Genomic DNA, 20735 nt, shown 5'->3' with positions numbered 1-20735 from the left:
TTACTGATTTGGCTGTGTATGCCATTGTTCTCTTGCCCCACTTCCCCCCACCCCCGCTCCCAATAGAAGGCAAGCTCTTAGAGGATAAAGTCTATTTCATTTTGGTCTTTTTGTCCCCCAGTGCCTAGCACAGTAGCAGTACATAGTAGAGACTTAATAAATATTTGTTGGGTAAATAATTGATAAATGTTTTACTAATTGGTATAGATAAATGGCCTACAAACAAACAAAAACTCTCTACCTTTAATAACACAGTCCCTTCCATATGCCTAATAATGTAGGCCACTTTAATTCTTTCAAAGGTAAGCTTCTATAGCTAGATTTAAAAAATTAACTTACAAAGTGCCATAAAACACCTACTACTACTTATGATACTCAGAAAATTCCCCAGGGTGTAAGAGGAAGAGAGTTACCAAATAATCCAAAAAGCAGAAAATACTATTAGGTTCTCAAAAGAGGAACTGCAAAGTATTCATAAGCACAAGAAAGAGTGCTCTAAATCACTAATAATAAGAGAAATGCACATCAAAATAACCCTGAGGTTTCACCTTACACTCTGCAATTTGGAAAAGATGACCAAAAACTCCAAGTCAATATTGAAGAAATTGTGGAACAATAGACACACTAATACACTGCTGGTGGAGCTATGTATTGGTACAAACATTTTGGAAAGCACTTTAGAATTATGCAAATAAAATGACTAAAATGTCCATACCATTTGACTCAGAGACTTTATTATATTACTTGGGCTTATTTCCCAAGGAAGCCATTGATAAGAAGAAAGTATCCATATCCACCAAAATATTTATAGCAATACCTTTTTGCGATAGCAAGGAATTGGAAACAAAGTAAATGTCCATCAACTGGGAAATGGCTAAACAAACTGTGATACCTGAATGTTACTGTGCTGTAAGAAATAATGAATGTGATGAATACAGAGACATATCAAAAGAGCTACATGAACTGATATAGACTCAAGTGAACTGAGTCAAGAAAACAATATACATAATAACTTCAATAATGTAAATGGAAAGAAAAATCTCACACATACAAAAGTGAACATAGAAAAATTATAAAGATCAAGCATGCCTGGAAGGAAGTGGGAGGTCTATTGGTGTGGCATGTTTCAAGTTTTCTGATTTTTTTCTCATATGTATTGACCAGTTGTGCTGATTTTTTCCTTTTTCTTGTCTTTAAAAAATAATATTTGTGGGGGCAGCTAGGTGGTGCACTGGCCCTGGATTCAGGAGGACCTGAGTTCAAATCCGGCCTCAGACACCTGACACTTACTAGCTGTGTGACCCTGGGCAAGTCACTTAGCCCTCACTGCCCTGCCCAAAAAAAAAAAAAATATTGTTATATAGCATGACTTTCTGAAAAGGGAAGGGAGGGGGGATACTGAGGAAAACTATGATGAAGTACAAAAAAGATCAATGAATAGCCATCTCTATCTAAATTCTTGTGCCTGCAAGGATGAGGTTGTAACTTACTACAACAACTAGACCAATCACCATATGAGGTATGAAAATACAATAGGGAATGCATTTTGGATTAGTTGTAATTTCACAGGCAAAGGTCTGGCCCTCTCATCCTCCAGTAAGGTTAATCAGGGTCAGAGTTACAAAAAAAAAAAAAAAACCCAAATTCCAAACACAAGCTGCAATACTGGAATCAAGGTCAAGTTATCATGCCATCAGAAATTCCATGGAGTAATGGAAACACAAGAAGTGAGTGATCAAAGTATGCTAAGCAAATGATCAGTAGCACAGTAGTACTAAAACTGTAGTTCACTATGCCTATTCCTCAGTCTGACTTGGCTTTCAGATTAATGCCGTCTCACCTAGACAGCTTTCCTGCTGAACTGTAATACCCACCTACAAATCTGTCAGAAAAAAAAAAGGCAACTAGGCAGTTTAAAACCAAAGGCAATTAAATCATGGGTTAGAAATTCAAAGCATAAGGAAGTTCCCTTCCTTCTATTTCCCAATTAGACATCTTGGAATATCAAAGCCTTATGTCAATAGTGGAAGAAAAGTAATTTACTAAAGATACTAAAAGGTTAAGGATAACTAGTGTAGTGCAATATTAAATGTGATTAGTCTGTTATCATTTTAATAAATGAAACAAAAAGATTAGATAAAAAATAATGACCTAGTCTAAAAACAGATTCTATCTTTTAAGTCAATTGAAATGTGTACTGGACTGTTCTACAACTTGAGACCTTAGGCACAGAAAACACACAGACTGGGCAACGATAACTATTACAAGGTCAGCACTATTCTCTCCTACATGCCTATGTCAGAGGTCATGGGATCCTGACAAAATAATTCCCAAAACTAGGATAACAGATTTCCTTACACTGAATCTATTGTAGCTTCCTACTATAGCACCTTTAAATAAGTAACGTAAAAACAAGGAAATTCACTGACCCTGCATTCTAACCCTCAGCCAAATCAAGGTAATTTGCTGCTATGGCAGCAGCATAGCATGTGAGGGGCCTACAAGGACAACTCCTATTCCTTCCCAGGGAATGTAGACTTTGGAAATTAGTTTATTGAGTAAAAAGGTGGGATAATGGAAAATCTCTATAGTCTACCCCCTTGAGAATAAGAGTTTATATAATGGGACTCCATGTTGACCTCCAAAATTTTCACTTAATTCTTTCAAAACAGGCCTTATTACAATGAATATCATCTATTATTATGTCTTGCCATACAGATGTCTCAATAGGGCCACATTACAACAAGTTTATAGTGTTCTTCTATTACAAGAATGGCTTATTTAAGTACATATTTTCTAGATTTTAAGTGCTTCTCAAAAGCTAAAACAAACAAACAAAAAAACCAAACCCAAACACCTCATTGGTACACCTATGAATAAGACTGGAATACCACTCCTGTGCCTTTGTGTAAACTGTCATTCCCTAATGACTACAGTACTCTCCTTCACCTTTCATGGAACCCCTAGCTTCTTTCAAAGTTCATTTCAAAACTGCAAAAAGGCCTCCTACAAGGGTTTTTCTGATTCCACAGCCCCTTTTGATTGTTAGTGTGATGCTGACCCAAGAAAATGTCTATTTTTATATATTTATCTGTGTATATCCTGTTCATCTTCACTCTCTCCCCCACCCCACTCCCAGGGCAATGTTCTTAAGGTCAAGCAGGACCTTTGTCTCTGTACTCCAAGCACTTAGCACTGTGCCTGGCACATAGTAGGCACTTAATAAATGCTTGCTGAATTGAGAGGTATTAAACCATGAAGTGGTTTATTATAAACAGAAACAGAAAACATCTAATTGGTAAACTAAATGAAGATCATGAACAAGACAACTTCTATTAAAAACAAAAACCCCACCATTTTGGATTTGTTACCATTTGGCTGAGCACAGTGCTTGGCACCTAAGTATGTAAGAAATCCTCAGAGCATTACCTGACAGCCACATTGCTTACTGTGTACATCAATGTTATCCCTATGGAACTATTCCCTATAAAACTTTATTGTCTATTATCATTAAATAAGATATTTTCCTCTTCAAAGAGGTCAATTTGGGAAACTACATGCTCATTTCAATTATTTTTAAACTTCTCTTCCATACTCACTTTGAAAATCCATGTAACATCCTTTTAAGTAACTTCCAGGATGACAAATTTTATTGGTTTTAGGAAATGGCCAAATGTAATTTAGAGTAAAATCTGATTAATAAGATGGGTAACTAAATTCAGTAATATGTTTTCTGGTTTAAAAAGAAAAGTTTTCACAAAAAGTACATTGTGATCGAAAGCAATATCAACAATAAAGAAAGCAGTGAACCATAATTCGTAGCTTTTAAATTAAATTTTTTCAAATACCTCAGAACTGATACATAATTAACTTGATTCCCCATTTGAATGACTTTAATGTCAAAGAAACAAAGCAACACTACATTCACGTGTGATTTTTCAGTCATAATAATACCTCATATTTACACAGCCTTTTACAGTTTGCAAAGTGCTTTCCTGAGAATAACCTGGGAGACAGGTAATCCAAGTAACAGTATACACAGTATAGGATTAGGAAATTGGTTCAAAGAAATGCAAAGTCACCCAATTAGTAAGTGACAAAGCCAGAATTCATACCAAGGTCTTTTGAAAGCCTCAAAATGTGCTTTTAAAAGAGACTGCTCTTGTTATAGTTACTGTTGCCCACTCTGGTGCTCTTTCCATTCTACTATGCCACCTGTTCTGGGTTCAAGGATATTGTTTTCCACAGCAGACTTTGTTACCTGGTCGTTTTTTAAAAAACATTTTATTGGGGCAGCTAGGTGGCACAGCAGATAGAGCACCAGCCCTGGAGTCAGGAATACCTGATTTCAAATCCGACCTCAGTCACTTGACAACTTAACAGTACTTTGCTATTGCAAAGAGCTGCTATGACTATTTTTATATACATTGGAGGGAGCAAGAAAAAAACAAGTTTGAATCATGCTGTAGACACTTATTAGCAGTCACTAGCACTATCCACATAGACCCTGGCACTCTACTTATATGCAAAATGAGAATAGCACCTTGTAATAGAACTAGGGTTCCTTGTTTTTCCTGGCCTAAAAGGCAATAAAGCTGTCCCTGGGACCTGATTGTCCTTTTGACTCTCTTGATGAAGCATTCTGGTCATCTAGGGACATTAAAAAGTCATGAAGACCACTAAATTCACTGTACCCTGGCCTGCTGACCTAACCAGATGCCATATGGAGCCCTTGTCTACAGACGCTAAATGCCACTTTACCTTTGTTGCATATCCTTCCTTTAAGGCAAAGTAAACCATTTAACTATTCAATGACTTACAAGTACCTCATCAGATCCCAAGTGAAACTTGAACTAACAGAGTGCTGTCATCAGACTTGCAGCAAGAGACCTACATCACAGAGTTGTCAAGAGAATCAAATGGGATATGTTAACTATTATTATTAGACTTTTGATTCCATTTTTTACTTCCCTAGACTTATATTCCTACTAATGGGTCCGGCATATAACAGAAGTTTAATACGTTGTTCCTGACTGATTGCCAAGCCCAAAAGTATGGACACCTTAGTCACTCTTCTTGCATAATTCCAAAAGGAAATCAAATATGGTGGAACCACTGCACAGTTCCATCAATAGTGCATTATCTGACTGTCTTTCCCACAACCCCTCTAGCTATTACTGGCCACGTTTTTTCATGTTTGTCAATATTCAAAAAAGTGAACTACCAGAATTGTAAATGCTTTGTTTTAACTAGAATATCATCTCCATCAGCTGCCATGATTCCTTAGAAATGCATAAATTTTTTAAGCTTCCCTATCAATTCTTTGCAATTTATCACTTAAACTGCATGACAATCTTCAAAGAAACTTGATTCATGTTCATATTTGTTCAAAACTTCTCTCTCAAACTATGCATCCTTTTCACAGTTAACTATCTAAATGAACCAAATTTCTTACCTTTCTTTCCAACATCTAATACTTTGAGATGGAAAACATTTTGTTTATCAGGAGCTCCATCTCTACCTTAAATTTTGAGCTAATAAAAAACTCTTATTCCTGACATTATCCCATACACATAAGCTTCTTTTAACAAGGTACAATAGAAAGATTTCTGAATGTAGAATCTGAGGACCAGTGTTTAAATCCCAGATCTCCCACTAACCCAATATGGCCCAACCAAAGTTACTTTCTCTGAGACTCAGTTTCCTCATCTGTAAAATGAGAGGTTAGAGTAAATGAAGTGTAAGGTCCCTTCCAGCTCTAATCTATGATATTACAATTCTCTGTGAATGTAATTTAGCACAAAATTCTGTATTAATTCTTGCTTTAAATGATAATAACAGTTAGCAGTCAGTTAGTAGTTGGTCACAAGTGGAGAAGCCCTGATAGGTTCTTCATTCAATCAACAAGTATTTATGCTGAATATATAAATATAAAACTCCATGCTAACAACTGAGGGAAGTAAAAGACACAGCTTTCACTGTAGTCAGTGGTGAGCAGCCACCTGATCCTTTAATTTAATCCTTTGTCGGCCTTGGCAGGGACAAAAGCTTGTTCTGCCAACAGCAGTTACTGTTTCAAAAGGAGAGAGGAATACCATGATTTTCTACTCCAGATTGAAAGAATGACCCAAGAAGAAAAGGCAAAATTGACAGCTAGAATGTCACTCCAAATTCCAACCCAAAATATTTCAAGTATATGAAACTTTCTGAAAATATAAATGTTTGGAAACTTTTGGAGCTACAATTTTTTTTAGTTACTAGGTCATACTCATTCAACTTATGAGGCTAAACAATGGCTTAGAAATTGAGCAGAGGAAGACTAAAATACATAAAAGATGTAAACAATTTTCAGAGCAATACTAAAGACTGAGAAGGTGCAACTCATTACAAACCGGCACTTCATTAACTTCTCTTATGGTCCAGACTAGTATCTGGATACTAGAAGTCATAAAGATGAATTAAGATGGCAACCAACTGCCACATTACAAGGGCAGGCAAGTCAGCCTAGCTGAAGCATCTAGGCACCCTGAGGGAGAAAAAGTTGGAAGAATGTGCCAGATAAGTCAAACCACCACTACTACACCTTGATCACCAACTCCTCTCCGACCCTGACTGAGACAGCCCAGGATCCTGAACCCAGGAGTGCCAGGAATAATATTAACAATATTCATATTAATAATAGTTATGAACAATATTTAAATGATAATGACATTAGAGAAGAGACATTAACATTTATTTTGACACTGCAGCCCAAGGCCTATAGGTCTTTCAACTAACTTGCTGTTGAAAATTTTCATGTGTGTTGTCTTCTCCATTAGAATGTAGCTGAGAGGGACTACGTTACTTTTCTGTGTGAACCCCCAGCACTTAGCATAGGGCCTTGCACAAAGTAGGTATTTAATAAGTGCTTTCTTTATTCATTCATGACTAAACTATATGGAATTCTGGCAGTACAAATGCTAAATAATTACTTCTTGTGAACACATTCATAAATGATTACAATAAAAATTTCAATACAAGTTGTCAATAAAGCAAAAGAAAATACAAAGATCATTAGCTCAATTCCACAAACATTTATTAAGTACCAATTATATGTCAGCCACTTTTGATGTGCTAAAAATGCTTTTGATGCAATAGATACACATATCCCTTGTTATTCAGGTGCTTAAGTATTAAGCCAGAACCAAGAAAGGATGGCCAAAAACATGTTGGGAAATATGATTCGGGATTAAGGAAATAGTTCAAAGGCATGTAACCAATACTCAGGAGCCTTATACTTCTGTTATGAAGAAGAAAGCTAAAAAGGGCCTGATATGGCAAATACTGAACATCCCCCAAAAAACAAAAAAGAATTTGGATTAACAAATAGAAATGAGCAGTGACTTATGTGAGAGTTCAACAGTCTATGTGTTGATAAATTAAAGCAACAGTGAAATTCACCATTTAAGTAGAAGGGAAAATTAAAGAGACGGTTACCTTATGTAATTATTGCTCCAGACTAAACTAGTCAAACATGGCACTTTAGTGAACTGTGATCTCATTGATACTGGTACTCCCTACAATGAGGCAGATCATCACCTATCTGTGTCTTGTCATCTTGTGTGACTCCTGTTCATGCCTTCCCATAAATCCTCCACAGATGGTCAAATCAATGTACCTTCCTCTGTTTTTCTTAACACTGTATGAAAACCAATGAAGTACACAGGCTGTCCATTAGTTATCCTTCATTCTCACCACAAGACATCCACCTTTTCTTGTCATACAGATCTCTGATGTTGGGTCTGGAAAAAAATAGGAAGAGACATATCCTTTTGTCTGTTTGTTTGTGGGGCAATGAGGGTTAAGTGACTTGCCCAGGGTCACACAGCTAGTTAAGTGTCAAGTGTCTGAGGCCAAATTTGAACTCAGGTCCTCCTGAATCCAGGGCCAGTGCTTTAATCCACTGTGCCACCTAGCTGCCCCTCAAGACGTGTCTTCAAAGCTAACATCCTATCTCTTCTTTTTATAACAGACTGCAGTTTCCTAACCTCCCAGTCACTTTTCAATGCTATGCAATCTGGCTTCTGACCAAACCACTTAAGTGAAATAGTGTAAAGTAACCAATGTTCTCTTAATTGTTAAGTCCAATGGACTTCTCTTAGTTCTCATTCTGGGGCAGCTAGGTGGCACAGTGGACAGAGCATTGGCCCTGAAGCTAGGAGGACCCGAGTTCAAATCTCACCTCAGATACTCGCTATGTGACCCTGGATAAGTCAGTTAACCCCAATCGCCTTAAAAATCCGGGGCCATCTCCAGTCATCCTGATGTGTATCTTGCCACTGGGATGGCTCTGGAGGAGAGAATGAAGTTGGTGACCTCGAACAACCTTTTCTCACTTAAATCCAATTCAGTGCAAGTCATGACATCACCCTGATGTCATGGTCCTCTTGGAGAACAAAGGACAAAGAACAACGACATCCAGAAGTTCTCATTCTATTTGACCTTTCTGCTTCCTTTGATACTAATAACTATTCTCTTGAATATTCCCTGCTCTCTTAGCTTCTGTGATTCTGCTATCTCTCCTCTAATCTGGATAACTGTTTCTTTTCAACTACCTTTACTGGATCATCATGCAAATCATTCCCCCCAAAGATTCTTCTGGAGTCTTCTTTCCACACTCTCATGATTACAGCTCCCATGAGTTCAATTATCATTGCTCTTTACTAATCACTCCTGAATCTACATATCCAGCAAGAATCATTCTTTTGAACTCAGGTCCTGAATCACTAAGTGATTTCCAGACATACCCACCTGACTGTTCTGTGGACATGTAAAATTCTTCATCCTAAACCATTTCTCATCCAACTTTCCCTATTTCTGATGAGGTCACCACCAACCTTTTAGTCACCCAGGTTTTCAACCTGGTTATTTCCCTTAATTCTTCCCTTACCTTAATCTTAACTACACATTCAATCCATTTGCCAGTCAATTAATAAACACTTATTAAGTATCTACTATGTACCAAGCATTAGGGATACAAAAAGAAGCAAAAACCCAGCTCCTGTCCCTTCTTCCAATGGGAGAAGACAACATGCAAAGAAATATATACAAAGCAAGCTATATATAGGATAAATATATACAAACAAGCTATATATAGGATAAATAACGAAAAGAGGGAAAGTACTGGAATTAAGAGGGGTTGTGTGAAGGCTTCCTGTAGAAGGTGGGGTTTTAGCTAGAAATTAAAGGAAGCCTGGGAGGTAAGTAGTTAGAGGGAAGTGGGGAGAGCATTCTAAGCATGGGAAACAACCAGAGAAAATGCCTGGCGCCAGGGCAGCTAGGTGGTGCATTGGATAAAGCACCAGCCTTGTATTCAGGAGGACCTGAGTTCAAATCCAGCCTCAGACACTTGACACTTACTAGCTGTGTGATCCTGGGCAAGTCACTTAACCCTCATTGCCCCCACACACACACAAATAAAAGGGAGGGGGGGAGAAGCATATAAGCTCCTTGAGGGTAGAAAATGCCTGGCACCAAGAAATGGAGTGTCTTGTTCATGGAATAGCCGGGGGCCAGTGTCACTAGATCAAAGAGTGTTTGTTGGGGAGTAACAAGACTGGAAAGGTAGGAGGGGAGAAGGTTATAAAGGGCTCTGAATGCCAAACAAAGCAGATGACACTGGGTTGACTTCAAGCCACAAGCGACTAATTTAAAATCACTAAAAAGATTTTGGCTTAAAACTAACCTCATAGAAAAAAAACAACCGGATAAAAAAGATGCTTATTGTTCAGTTTATAGAACAATTCCATTAATGAATATATCCTGGACACTGCATATGGACAGTGATGGGCCCAGAATTGAACAGAAGGAAGAGATTAGGCTGGAAAATTATGATCTCTAAGCTTTTTCCTGAAACAAAATTTAATCTTGTTGAATTGATTACAAATATAAATGTCCTAAGTATGAAAAAGAGGTTCAAAGTGCTAGGAGAAATCTGATGAAGGAGACCTCAATTCCAGCTTTCTTGGAAATGACTTCCCTCCTCTATCAGCGTAACACCCTACTCTAGTTCCATCCATTAATTCCTCTTTCAAAATTCAGTTCAAATGCCACTTCCTTAAGGAAATATTTCCTAAAGAGACAAGTTACCTCTTCATTTTCAACTACAACTGCATTGTACTAGTACCTCTCTTATTACACTTATTAGAATATCACAGTCATTTGCATACATATCTTATCTCCCTCTTCTAGATTACAATTTAGGTACACATCTGAGCAGCAGTGGAAACAGTCTGCCTGAAGCCAGAAGACCTGATTCAGACACTTCCAAGCTATATGACTATAAACAAGTAATTTAACCTTTCTAAACTTCAGTTTCTTTATCTGTAAAATACTTGTACTTCCTACCTCATAAGGTTGCTGTGAAGAAAAAAAAAGTTAAATTTACTAACTCACATTTATATATTTTATGTCTACTGAATAAAGTGAGGTACAAGTATACTTCCATGGATATTCTAGCTCTAAGCTCTAAATTGAAAAAAGTACAAAGATAAGGTTTCAGGATTCTAAAACCAAAACATTCAGTACACACATATAAGAATTACTCAAATATTTGTGTAAAGGGAAAATTAACAATAGTAATTCTCTACTGAGCTGACTGTATAGCAAGTAATTTAACCTCCCAGAATCAGTCCTTGCCCCTATACTCCTAGGAATTTCACAATTCTCCCTAGATAACAGGAGGCATCTTATAAAATCAGAGGTGGAAACAACCTGATTTGAATCTATCATTGTCATTACCCAAAATTTATTTTTACCAAAAGAAAGCAAAATTAAGATTAGTGCTGTAAATGTTATTAAAGGTATGCTGTATAGCACATAAATTAACTGAAAGCAATGACTATCAACACTTCAGTCATTTCTTATCTGCAAGATGGGGATTCTATTACCTGTCAGAAATGTAAGATACACAGGATACTCACCTGATGATAAGTAGCTACTAGAAACTTATCTCCTAGAAATTCTGGGGGCAGAGAAGCCTGTTTCTGCCTCAGATGCTTCTTCCAAGACCTGTAATTGGCCCCCTTCCTAGAAAATGTGCCTGGCAAGACCTCTCCAACACTTTCACTGTGTGCTCCTTACTTCTCTCTCCATATAAAGGAGTTCTATACTATGCCCAAAGGGCTATAAAGCTCTGCAAACCCTTTGATCCTGCTATGTTTACATCCCAAAGATATCCCCAAAAAGAAAAAAATACCTATTTGTACAAAAATATTTATAGCAGCTTTTTTGTGGTGGCTAAGAATTGGAAATCAAAGGAATGCCCATCAATTGGGGAATGGTAAACAAGCTGTGGTATGTTATTATAGTGGGAATATTATTGTGCTATAAGAAATGACAAGCAGGATGATTTCAGAAAGGTATGGAAAGACTTGTATGAACTGATGTCTAGTGAAATGAGAAGAACCAGGAGAATATTGTACACAGTGACAACAATATTGTTTGATGAAGAACTGTGAATGATGTAACTATTCTCAGCAATACAATGATCCAAGACAATCCCAAAGGACTAATGATGAAGCAGACTATCCACCTCCAAAGAACTGATTTTGACTGAACACAGACTAAAGCATACTATTTTCACTTTCTTCATTTTTTTTTGTTTATTAGAGTTTTCTTATACAAAATGACCAATATGGTAATGTTTTACATAAATGCACATATTTAACCAATATCAGATTGCTTGAGAGGGGATTAAATTTGGAACTCAAAACTTTAAATAAAAATGTTTATTAAAAAAGGAGTCCTATTTCCTAAATACTAATATTAATTCAAGCCACTCTATTCCTTTCTTTTCTCCTAGGTTCTTAGATGTATATTTTATATTTTCTGACCCATCCTGTGTTATCTTTGTTTAAAATTATGCTTTCATTCCTATGCTGCCTAGATTATTTCTACCTCTGGAGATATAATCTCTGACAAAGTATACTTGTGAGGTCATGGGAAGAGAAACCTGGGGTCCAAAGTCCTGAGTTCTCCTCCCAACTCCACTACTTTTTAGCAATGGGTCTTTCAGCTTCACTCTTTTCATCTATGTAACAGTATATAGTAGAAAGTTCACTGAAAGAGTCCAAGAACCTGGGGTCCAAACCTGAGCTCAGATTTTTACCAGTAACAACATCCCCCGCCTAGTTACAAAATTAGACAGCCTTGAATTATTGAAATACTTTTAACTCAATTACTCAAAGATTGAGTTGGGAGGGACCTCAGAAGCTATCTAGTTTAATTCTTACATGAATAAGCATCTATCCATTCATTGTACAAAAACAAGTCATCACCCAACAACCTCTGCTTTAACAACCTTCAGTAAGGAGAAGCCCACCATATCCTGAGGTAGCCCATTCTATTTTAAGACATTAACAACCAAAGCAAACAGTTATAGTTGTCAGAAAATTTATCTTTGCATTTATCCAAAATCTGCCTCTTTCTTTTGGTAATGCAGACTGCAACAATATTGGAGTGAATAGGTAGTGAGGAAGTAGAAAAGGGATACCCAGAACAGAGGAATGCATGATGTTCATAGAGTTGAAACTAAGCAGAGTAGCTGATAGAAATGAAATTAACTGTAAAAGACTGTAAAATTTCTATAAAAAGAAGGGTTTAGGAGTTTATTGCCCTGCTCTCCAGCCCTACAGTCAAAGGGGAGAGGCAACTGAGGGTACTAAGGAGCTGTTGAGTACCAAAGCTGGATCAATCTGAGATTTCAGGTGATCAGCTTATCCTGGAAAGGGTATGGTATTCCTGGAATCAAAACCAAGCAGAGTAACTGATGGAAAAAGTGATAAACTATTGGGTGTGTCAAGATTCAACTGATGCCATTGGTTCATGGCTCTGGAGCGGAAAGGAGCCTCAGCAACTATAGCTCCAGCCTTTTCATTTAAGAAATATAAGGGGGCAGCTGGGTGGCGAAGTGGATGGAGCACCGGCCCTGGAGTCAGGAGTACCTGAGTTCAAATCTGACTTCAGACACTTAACACTTACTAGCTGTGTGACCCTGGGCAAGTCACTTAACCCCAATTGCCTCACTAAAAAAAAATTAATAAAATAAGGAAAGGAAACAGATCCAAGGAGGTTAAGTAAGTTGTCCATCCAACCATGTTGTTGTTCCTCTATCTGAGCCACTGCCTTCTCCATAGAGGTGGTTAATGTCAGAACCCACATCTTGCCTTCAGAGCCAGTGTTCTTTCTACTGTACTAAGGTATTAGTTAGCTTTGCTGAACAATGACTGAAATTACTTTGCCTCTCTAAGCTTCAGTTCCTAACCTGTAAAATGAGATTGATAATTTTCATAGTACGGCTATGAAAAAAGTGCTTAGGAAAGACAATGGCCTATAATGGAAAAGGCAGTGGATGGACTTGGGAGTCAGAAGGGATCTAGATCCAAATACTGCCTTTAACAGTTGCTCACGGCATGGCCTTAGATATGTCCCAACCTCCCTAAGCCTCAGTTTCCTCACTGTTGGACTGGATGCTCTTTATAGTCCTTTCCAAAGGAAAGGCAAGCTATATAAAACAGAGATTTCCAATTTAATGTACAATCCTCTTTTTCTGTTCTACTTTGAATAAAAAAAATGTCCATTTGGGGAGGTGCTTATTAAGACAGGTACATTTTAAGACAATTAAAATGTTAAATATTTTACAACTTAAAATCCTTTTCTGCTCTAAGTGCTGTGGATCCCTACAAATTGCTGTGATTACTTAACAAGACCACAATGAGGATTTGAGATAACATATATGAAGCACTCTCCAAATATATAATATATTTTGCAGAGCAATGAGGGTTAAGTGACTTGCCCAGGGTCACACAGCTAGTAAGTGTCAAGTGTCTGAGGCCAGATTTGAACTCAGGTCCTCCTGAGTCTAGGGTCAGTGCTTTAACCACTGTGCCACCTAGCTGCCCCACCAAATATATAATATTAACCTCTCCTTACATCATTTCGTTTTTACACATGTGTTGAAGTCTCCTCAACTATATTTTAACTACTTAATACTTATTTTAATAGTATTATTTTATTTTTTCCAATTACATGTAAAGATAGTTTTCAACTTCATTTTTGTAAGATTTTGAGTTCCGGATTTTTCTCTCTCCTTCCCTTGCCCTCCCCAAAACAGCAAGCAATTTGATATAGGTTATACATTAGAATCATATTAAACATATTTCCACATTAGTCATGTTGTGAGGGAAGAATCAGAACAAATGGGAAAGACCACAAGAAAGAAGAAAAAAACAAAAAAACAGCAAAAATAATACGCTTCTATCTGCATTCAGTCTCCATAGCTCTTTCTCTGGATGTGGAGAGTATTTTCCATCATGAGTCTTTTGGAATTGTCATGGATCATGGTATTGCTGGGAAGAGCCAAGTCTTTCAGTGATGTTCCACACCCATAGTCCCTCAACTCTTCAAAGAAAAGAGGGAAGTACATTTTCTCATTTGTTCTCTGGAACCACGTTTCATCATTATAATTACAGATTGTCTTATAATTACAATCACATTAAAATTACATTCAGTTTCAATTATTTTGTTTTTTCCACTTACATTGTTACAGTTATTGTGTATATTGTTTTTCTTGGTTCTGCTTACTACAATCTAGTTCATATATACCTTCATACACTACTGAATTGTTCATATTCAATCCTCCCCCGCCTTAGAGGTGTTCAAGCAGTGGCTAGATGACAAACTGTCAGTTATGTAACAGTGGGGATTCCTTTCATGTATGGGTTGAACCAGATGGCCACTAAGGTCCCTTCCAACTCTAATTCTGTATTTCTGTGATTCGTCATTTTACAGCACCATAATATTCCATTGTGTTCATGTGCCACAATTTATTTAGCTATCCAGATGAGTGTTTATTTCTGGTTTTTTGCTACCACAAAAATCACGGATTTTGGTCAATATGGGACCTTTCTTTCCATCTCTGACCAAACTTTAGGGTATATATACAATAGTGGAATCTTTGGGTCAAAGAGTATGAATAGTTTAATCACTTTTTGGCATGTGTTCCAAATGACTTTCCAGGATTGCTTAGACTAATTCATAGTTCTACCAATAGTGTGGAAATGTAGCCCTCTTTCTTTAGTCCTGCCTCCTCCATCACTTACTATTCCTATCTTTTGCCATCTTTGAGATTTTGCTGGGTATGCAGTGAAATCTCCAACTATACCATGAGCCCCTGAAGGCAGATAATTGTGTCTTCTACTTCTTTTTTTGTCCCAGGACACTTATAATAACTTGCAAATAGTAAGACCTCAATAAACATTCCTGAATAGAGTATGAGAAAAAGTCTGGCTGCAAGAAGACTAGTTAGCTACTGAACTAATCTAGTAAGGAATTAGGAAGGGTTTAGAAGAGAGTGATGATAGTGGAAATAGTTAAGAAAAAATGAACTAGAAATATGTACACATTAGACATGGGGAGAGTGGGCAAAGTCAAAGATGATTCCTGGAAAGAGAAGTCGTATAACTGATGTAGAGAATCTGTTATAGGAAATAGTTTTCCAGAGAAAAGTTGCTGTGCTTATATAGTTAGTTATAATCAAGACTTAGAATTGAAAGGTAATTGCCTAGTCCAATCCCCTTCATTTTAAGAGTGAAATTGCAGTCCAGATTGGTGAAATGATTTGTCTATGGTTCACACTACAAGTTGACAAAGCTTGGGTCTCATGATTCCTGAATTTATGCTATCATGAATTAAAGGTGATTATGACAGCTTATTCAGATGAAGACATCCTAATGGTAGAAAATAAAAAGATTACATCTTCATAAGATGCAGGTGAAGTCAGGAAAGTTTTAGGCCAATTATTTAACCTTTCTGGACCTTTATTTCCTCATATATAAAACAAGAAAAATTGACTACATTATTTCTATAGTATTTTCTAGCTCTAAAATGCTAAAGCTCTACAAATTTTAAGAGAGAAAATGTACCAAGTATTAAACTTTGGGCAATATACACAGGCTGAAGACAGAAGTAGTGAGAAAGGTACAAGAAGAACCAGAAAAGTAACATGGAAGGCAAGTCAAATTGCTTTACTTCTGATTAGCTATTCTGAGATGTTCTAAAACATTTCATTATTTTTATTGGAGTGGGGGGGGGGAAGGGGAAGGAATATGGGTGGTGGAGAAACCCAAGTATTTTAGGATTACATACTCCTATATCTTAATAAGTCCATCCGATTAGAATTTTGCCTTAAAGTTACTTAATAATGAGAATTCATAACTGACAGATTACTTGTTCATACTTCATCAATGTTTTCCCCTACAAATTAGGTTCAGTGAAAACTAACCAAGGTACATGAGTCTGCCTGCCCTTATGGTAGATTTTGTATAATCCTCCCCAAAAATGCCTAAGGGAATCAATAGAAAGCTTCTTCCTCTCATCGAAACTCATAGACATAAGAACTGAAATGAACAACCCTTAATATTTTTTTTTCATATAAAAAAATCTAAAATCCTATCCCTTCTTCAAGGCCCCAATCAAGTCCCACCTCCTTCATGAAGTCTTCCTTAACCACTCATATTGATCTCTCCTGAATTCTATAACATTTATTATCAATATTGCTGTCACCTAATCATATATAACCTGACATTTAAAAAAAATTTTAATGTTTAATTATTAAGTGCTCCATGCCAGGTACTGTGCTAGGACATGGGGATACAAAGAAAGGCAGGGTGGTAGCTGTTTCAGAACAGAGAAAGTTGCATATACAAGAGATAGTATGAAGATAAAACTGACAGGTGTTGTCAACGGATTCAATATGGGAGCAGGGAGAGTGAGGAGCAAGTGGTAGAAAGCTGAGTGAGAAGATGGTGGTCCTCTGAACAGAGGGAAAGACTTGGAGGGGAAGACAAGTAATTCAATGTTAGGCAGGCAGACTGTAAGATGTAGATGAGATATGCAGGTGGAAATGTCTAAAAGGCAGGAGCTGCCATATCATTTACATATTGATCTCTTATCAAACAGTCATGGGTTAAGTGCTCCACAAATACGTGTTGAACTGAACATGCTGCTTTGCCTTCCCCAAAAGAAATTCCTTTTGAATAAATGAAAAAAATACTTAAGTACTTAGTGTATACAGGTAAACATTGTGCTAAGTGGGTACTAAAAGAAATATAACTTTAGAAAAGAGAAGGCGCTTTCCCTCCTAGAACTTACAGGTTAGTAGAACTCTTCTGGTTCTATACGGGTGCCAATTTTCATGTGGCAGCATGATTTACCAGCTCAGTCAGTCAGTCCATTTTCTAATGGTCTGATGAGTATTAAACTTAAAAAAAATGCTTTCACCTTATTTTACAAGACCTCAACTCTAGAGGCTTCTAGTGTCCAACATGTTTAATTGCACAGAATCTGAAAAGGCATTGGTCTTCTTTCTTGATTAATCTTTACGTATATCTAATTAACCATTCCCAAAGAGATTCATGACAGTTAAATATAAATACTCCACCCATTAAAGAGGCAATTTTTACAACATGTAACACAAAGGGTTAATTTATCTTAGATGGTTACAGAAAGATAATTAAAACAATCTAGACCACAGTATACCTATAAAGCTTTACAGAGGCATCCTGGCATGGCAGACAAAACAGACCAACAAGACATGAGTTCCAGTCTTGCTTCTGATTCTAGCTAACCTCTCAGTGCTCCTAGGCAACCTTCTAAGACTCTAAATTGCAAAGAAGGTAAATACCTTCATAGGTAGAGGGAGTTTACTTATTCAAGAGTCATTTCTACAAATGAAATCACAGGTCCTGTCCCATCCCTATAAAGTTGATTTGACTATTTCACCTACACCCCCAAAAATAACATTTTAAAATTCTTATAAAGTCTGTAAATATCTCGAGGAATAAAAGTAATTTGTTTTGTTTGGTTTTATTCCCAATTTTATCTATGATCTCTTCTTTATGCCCATTCAACAGCATATAAAGCAATGATTTCTTATTCAAATATATTCCCCAGAGTAAAATTTAATTCCAAAATGCTTTGCATTATCTCTAAAAGTATTTTCATTTTAGAGTGATTTTAAGAAAAATGATATTCTATTACTCTACTGCTAATGTAAAATTATTTTCCCATCAAATATCTAAAATCTGTATCAAGGTCTATTTAGTTCTGTTATCTACACTAATAAATTTATTCTATTCATTTAAGCACTACTCTGAGAGATTATGCAAAGTCACTTTATATTTTTATTTTTGCATTTTTAAAAAACTGATAACTTTCTAGGTGAAGAATAAATCAAATAAGTTTGAAGAGGTGAAAAATTGTTTTATGTAAAGAACTGTAGTGTCTAGATAACAAAAGAGCTGTCAGGTTTTTTTCCCCTCTCAGGTGTGCTCATTTTCATGTAAAAATTTCCTACCAAACCAAGTCTTTTAGGCAATTCACAACTATTTCCAATTGGAAACTACAGTTAATAACAGAGAACTGAACAAAGTACTCTGTTCCTTAGTTTTATCCATACTTCTTACAGTTGAATAAAATTCAATTTCCTCTTGCTCCAGATTTCAGTGGTGGCAATTTTAATGAAGTGAAATAGTGATTTAAAAAAAAAAACAACAGAACATGAAGATGGAGGCACAGGGCATTGGACTATAGGGTGATAACTTCAACAAAAACCCAGTTATCTAAGATACGGAAACTCTTCACTGCTCCTAAATTCCTCCCTCCCCCCGCTCTTCTACAGGATCAACGGCGACCCCCGAATCCCTCTTCCCCCAGTTTCCCTAATACTAAAAACAGAAGCTAAATCTCCCAACTAAAATCCTTTAGTTTAAAGCAACAGACCTGAACGGGAGGGAAATTTCACCTTTCACCTGGTGAGCAGGAGGAAGCGGTGAAGCACCTCGGGAAGGGGACAACTTGTTCAATCAAGTTCTTGGGTCACAGATTCGGCCGGTCTCGATAACAAGCCACCGGCCAAGCCCACAAATTATTTTCCTGGAGAACTTTGCCAAGTGGCTCTAAGGGACTTTTAAGACTCGCCCTCCTCCATAATGGCTTCGGGCAGACCCCTGACTATCCTGGGGCTCAGGAGTAGCTGCGGACCCGGAAGGAGGGGGCTCACAGGCCCGGCCCCGCAACCACCTAAATTGGGGGGGGGGGCAGAGGGGGAACGGGGAGGGGACGGGGGGAAGGAGTCCAAAGACACCCGGGAGAGTAGGGGCAGAGGAAAGAGACGCGAGCACGCAGGGGGAGGGGGACGCGGGCACTCGAGCACAGCGGGGAGGGAGGAGGTCAAGGGCTCCGGCAGAGGAGAACGCCCCCGCCCACCCCCCGGATTCCAGAGACTAGCTAGGGGCCGAGACCGGTTGAGCCCGTTCAGGCTTTACCCGGCGGAAGCTTGGCATGGGGTGGGCGCCGGCAGGACCCCGGAGCGTGTGCTCGAGACGCAGGGGTGCGCGACGCGGACTCCCGAGGAGGGGGCGGTGGGCCCCACTTACCCGTGCTGAGGGCCTCCGGCGCGGGAGGCGGCGGCGGCGGCGGCGCGGCGCCGCTTATGGAGCAGACAGAGCACTAGGAAGGCGGCCCCGGCCAGCGAGGAGTTCCGCGCCGTCAGATACTTGCTGTAGGCCGCCATAGCACGGAACGAGCCGGGGAAGGGGACGCGCGCCCGCTGCAGAGACTGCCTGAACCAAGGAAGCGCGGGGGAGGCTGGGAAGCCCGGGTAGAGGGGGGGGGGGGAATTGGGGGGAAGAAGGAGAACGGGGAGGCCGTGCCTCGCGCAGGCCCGCCCCTCGCCTCGCGCGCAGCCCCGCCCCGTGCCCGCCATGGCCACGCCCCTGTCCTGTTCTTACTGGCTGGGAAGCCCTCGCTAGCGCGCAGCTCCGCCCCGCGCCCGTTTTGGCCACGCCTTCGTCCGTGCTGGCTTCCTGGGAAGCTCTGGCTAGTTTGCGGCCGCTAGCGGGTAGAACTAGAACCCCTCCGCCCTGAACGTCCTCCCACTCTCTCTCACTACCATCTCGACACTCCCTCCTAATTCCCCAGGTGTTCTTGAGAACTGGAAGAGCATGCACGGGCTGAGTGTGCCTCACCTACCCACTCCGACTCCAACACCACCACCACCAACCCCACTACTATCCCACGCGCCTCAAAAAAGAAGCTAAGAGGACTCTGGTCAGCCTTGTGCTCTCTTAAGACCCCATCCCCACCCCCCGCCCTACACGTTTGACGTGCGGAGGAGACTGGGCGCCCCGCGTGCATGCAAAGGCAGCCCCACACAGTACCTTGTTTTCCCTGGCCCTCCTCCAAGAAGCACGCAAGGCTTGACACACCGAGCATTGCTTTCATTGTCCCAGCAGCCTCCGAAAAGCTGTTGTTTTTATGGACGGGAACGGTGTGTATTGTAGGGAGGGGGTGAGAGGGAGTGGAGAGCACGCTTAGGAAAATAAGTAGTTCATCACACCTCATCCAGTCCACAAAGGAATACACACTTAGGATATGTGACAGTTTTAACTCCAGCGAGAATATAGAACAAAGGTCACTCCTTTGCCTTGCCTTATCTCACCTCTCCAGTCTTGCAAAATGAAGCCCCGGGCTGATTTGCTTGGTCCTAGCCCTAGCAACCAGAAGCAAGATGGAACAAGAAAGCAAATTTTTGTCACCCTAACCCTTTAGAGTTGACAGACCTGCTGGAGTGGTCATCTTAGCAAAAAAAAAAAAAAAAGCACTTCAAACAGACGACTTAAGAGTTTGAGCAGGCT

At 39.0% G+C, this 20735-nt stretch overlaps 1 protein-coding gene across 3 annotated transcripts in view; it reads right to left on the bottom strand.

Moving 5' to 3' along the window:
* ABCD3 (ATP binding cassette subfamily D member 3) overlaps positions 1-19693 on the bottom strand; it is a 95020-nt gene extending 75327 nt beyond the window's left edge. For 2 of the 3 annotated variants that reach the window (XM_044001149.1, XM_044001150.1), the window contains exon 1: positions 19476-19693. In XM_044001149.1, the coding sequence (XP_043857084.1) occupies positions 19476-19612 (137 nt within the window). In that variant the 5' untranslated portion in view covers positions 19613-19693. Of the gene's footprint in view, positions 1-18819; positions 18838-19475 lie in introns of those variants that run through there. The other variant, XM_044001151.1, reaches the window with a different exon arrangement.
* Between the last annotated feature and the right edge of the window lie 1042 nt (positions 19694-20735).

The sequence above is a fragment of the Dromiciops gliroides genome, chromosome 4, assembly GCF_019393635.1.
Source record: "Dromiciops gliroides isolate mDroGli1 chromosome 4, mDroGli1.pri, whole genome shotgun sequence".
NCBI classification, from domain to species: domain Eukaryota; kingdom Metazoa; phylum Chordata; class Mammalia; order Microbiotheria; family Microbiotheriidae; genus Dromiciops; species Dromiciops gliroides.
Note: the sequence above shows the minus strand (reverse complement) of the source record. Positions and strands in the feature narration are given on the sequence as shown.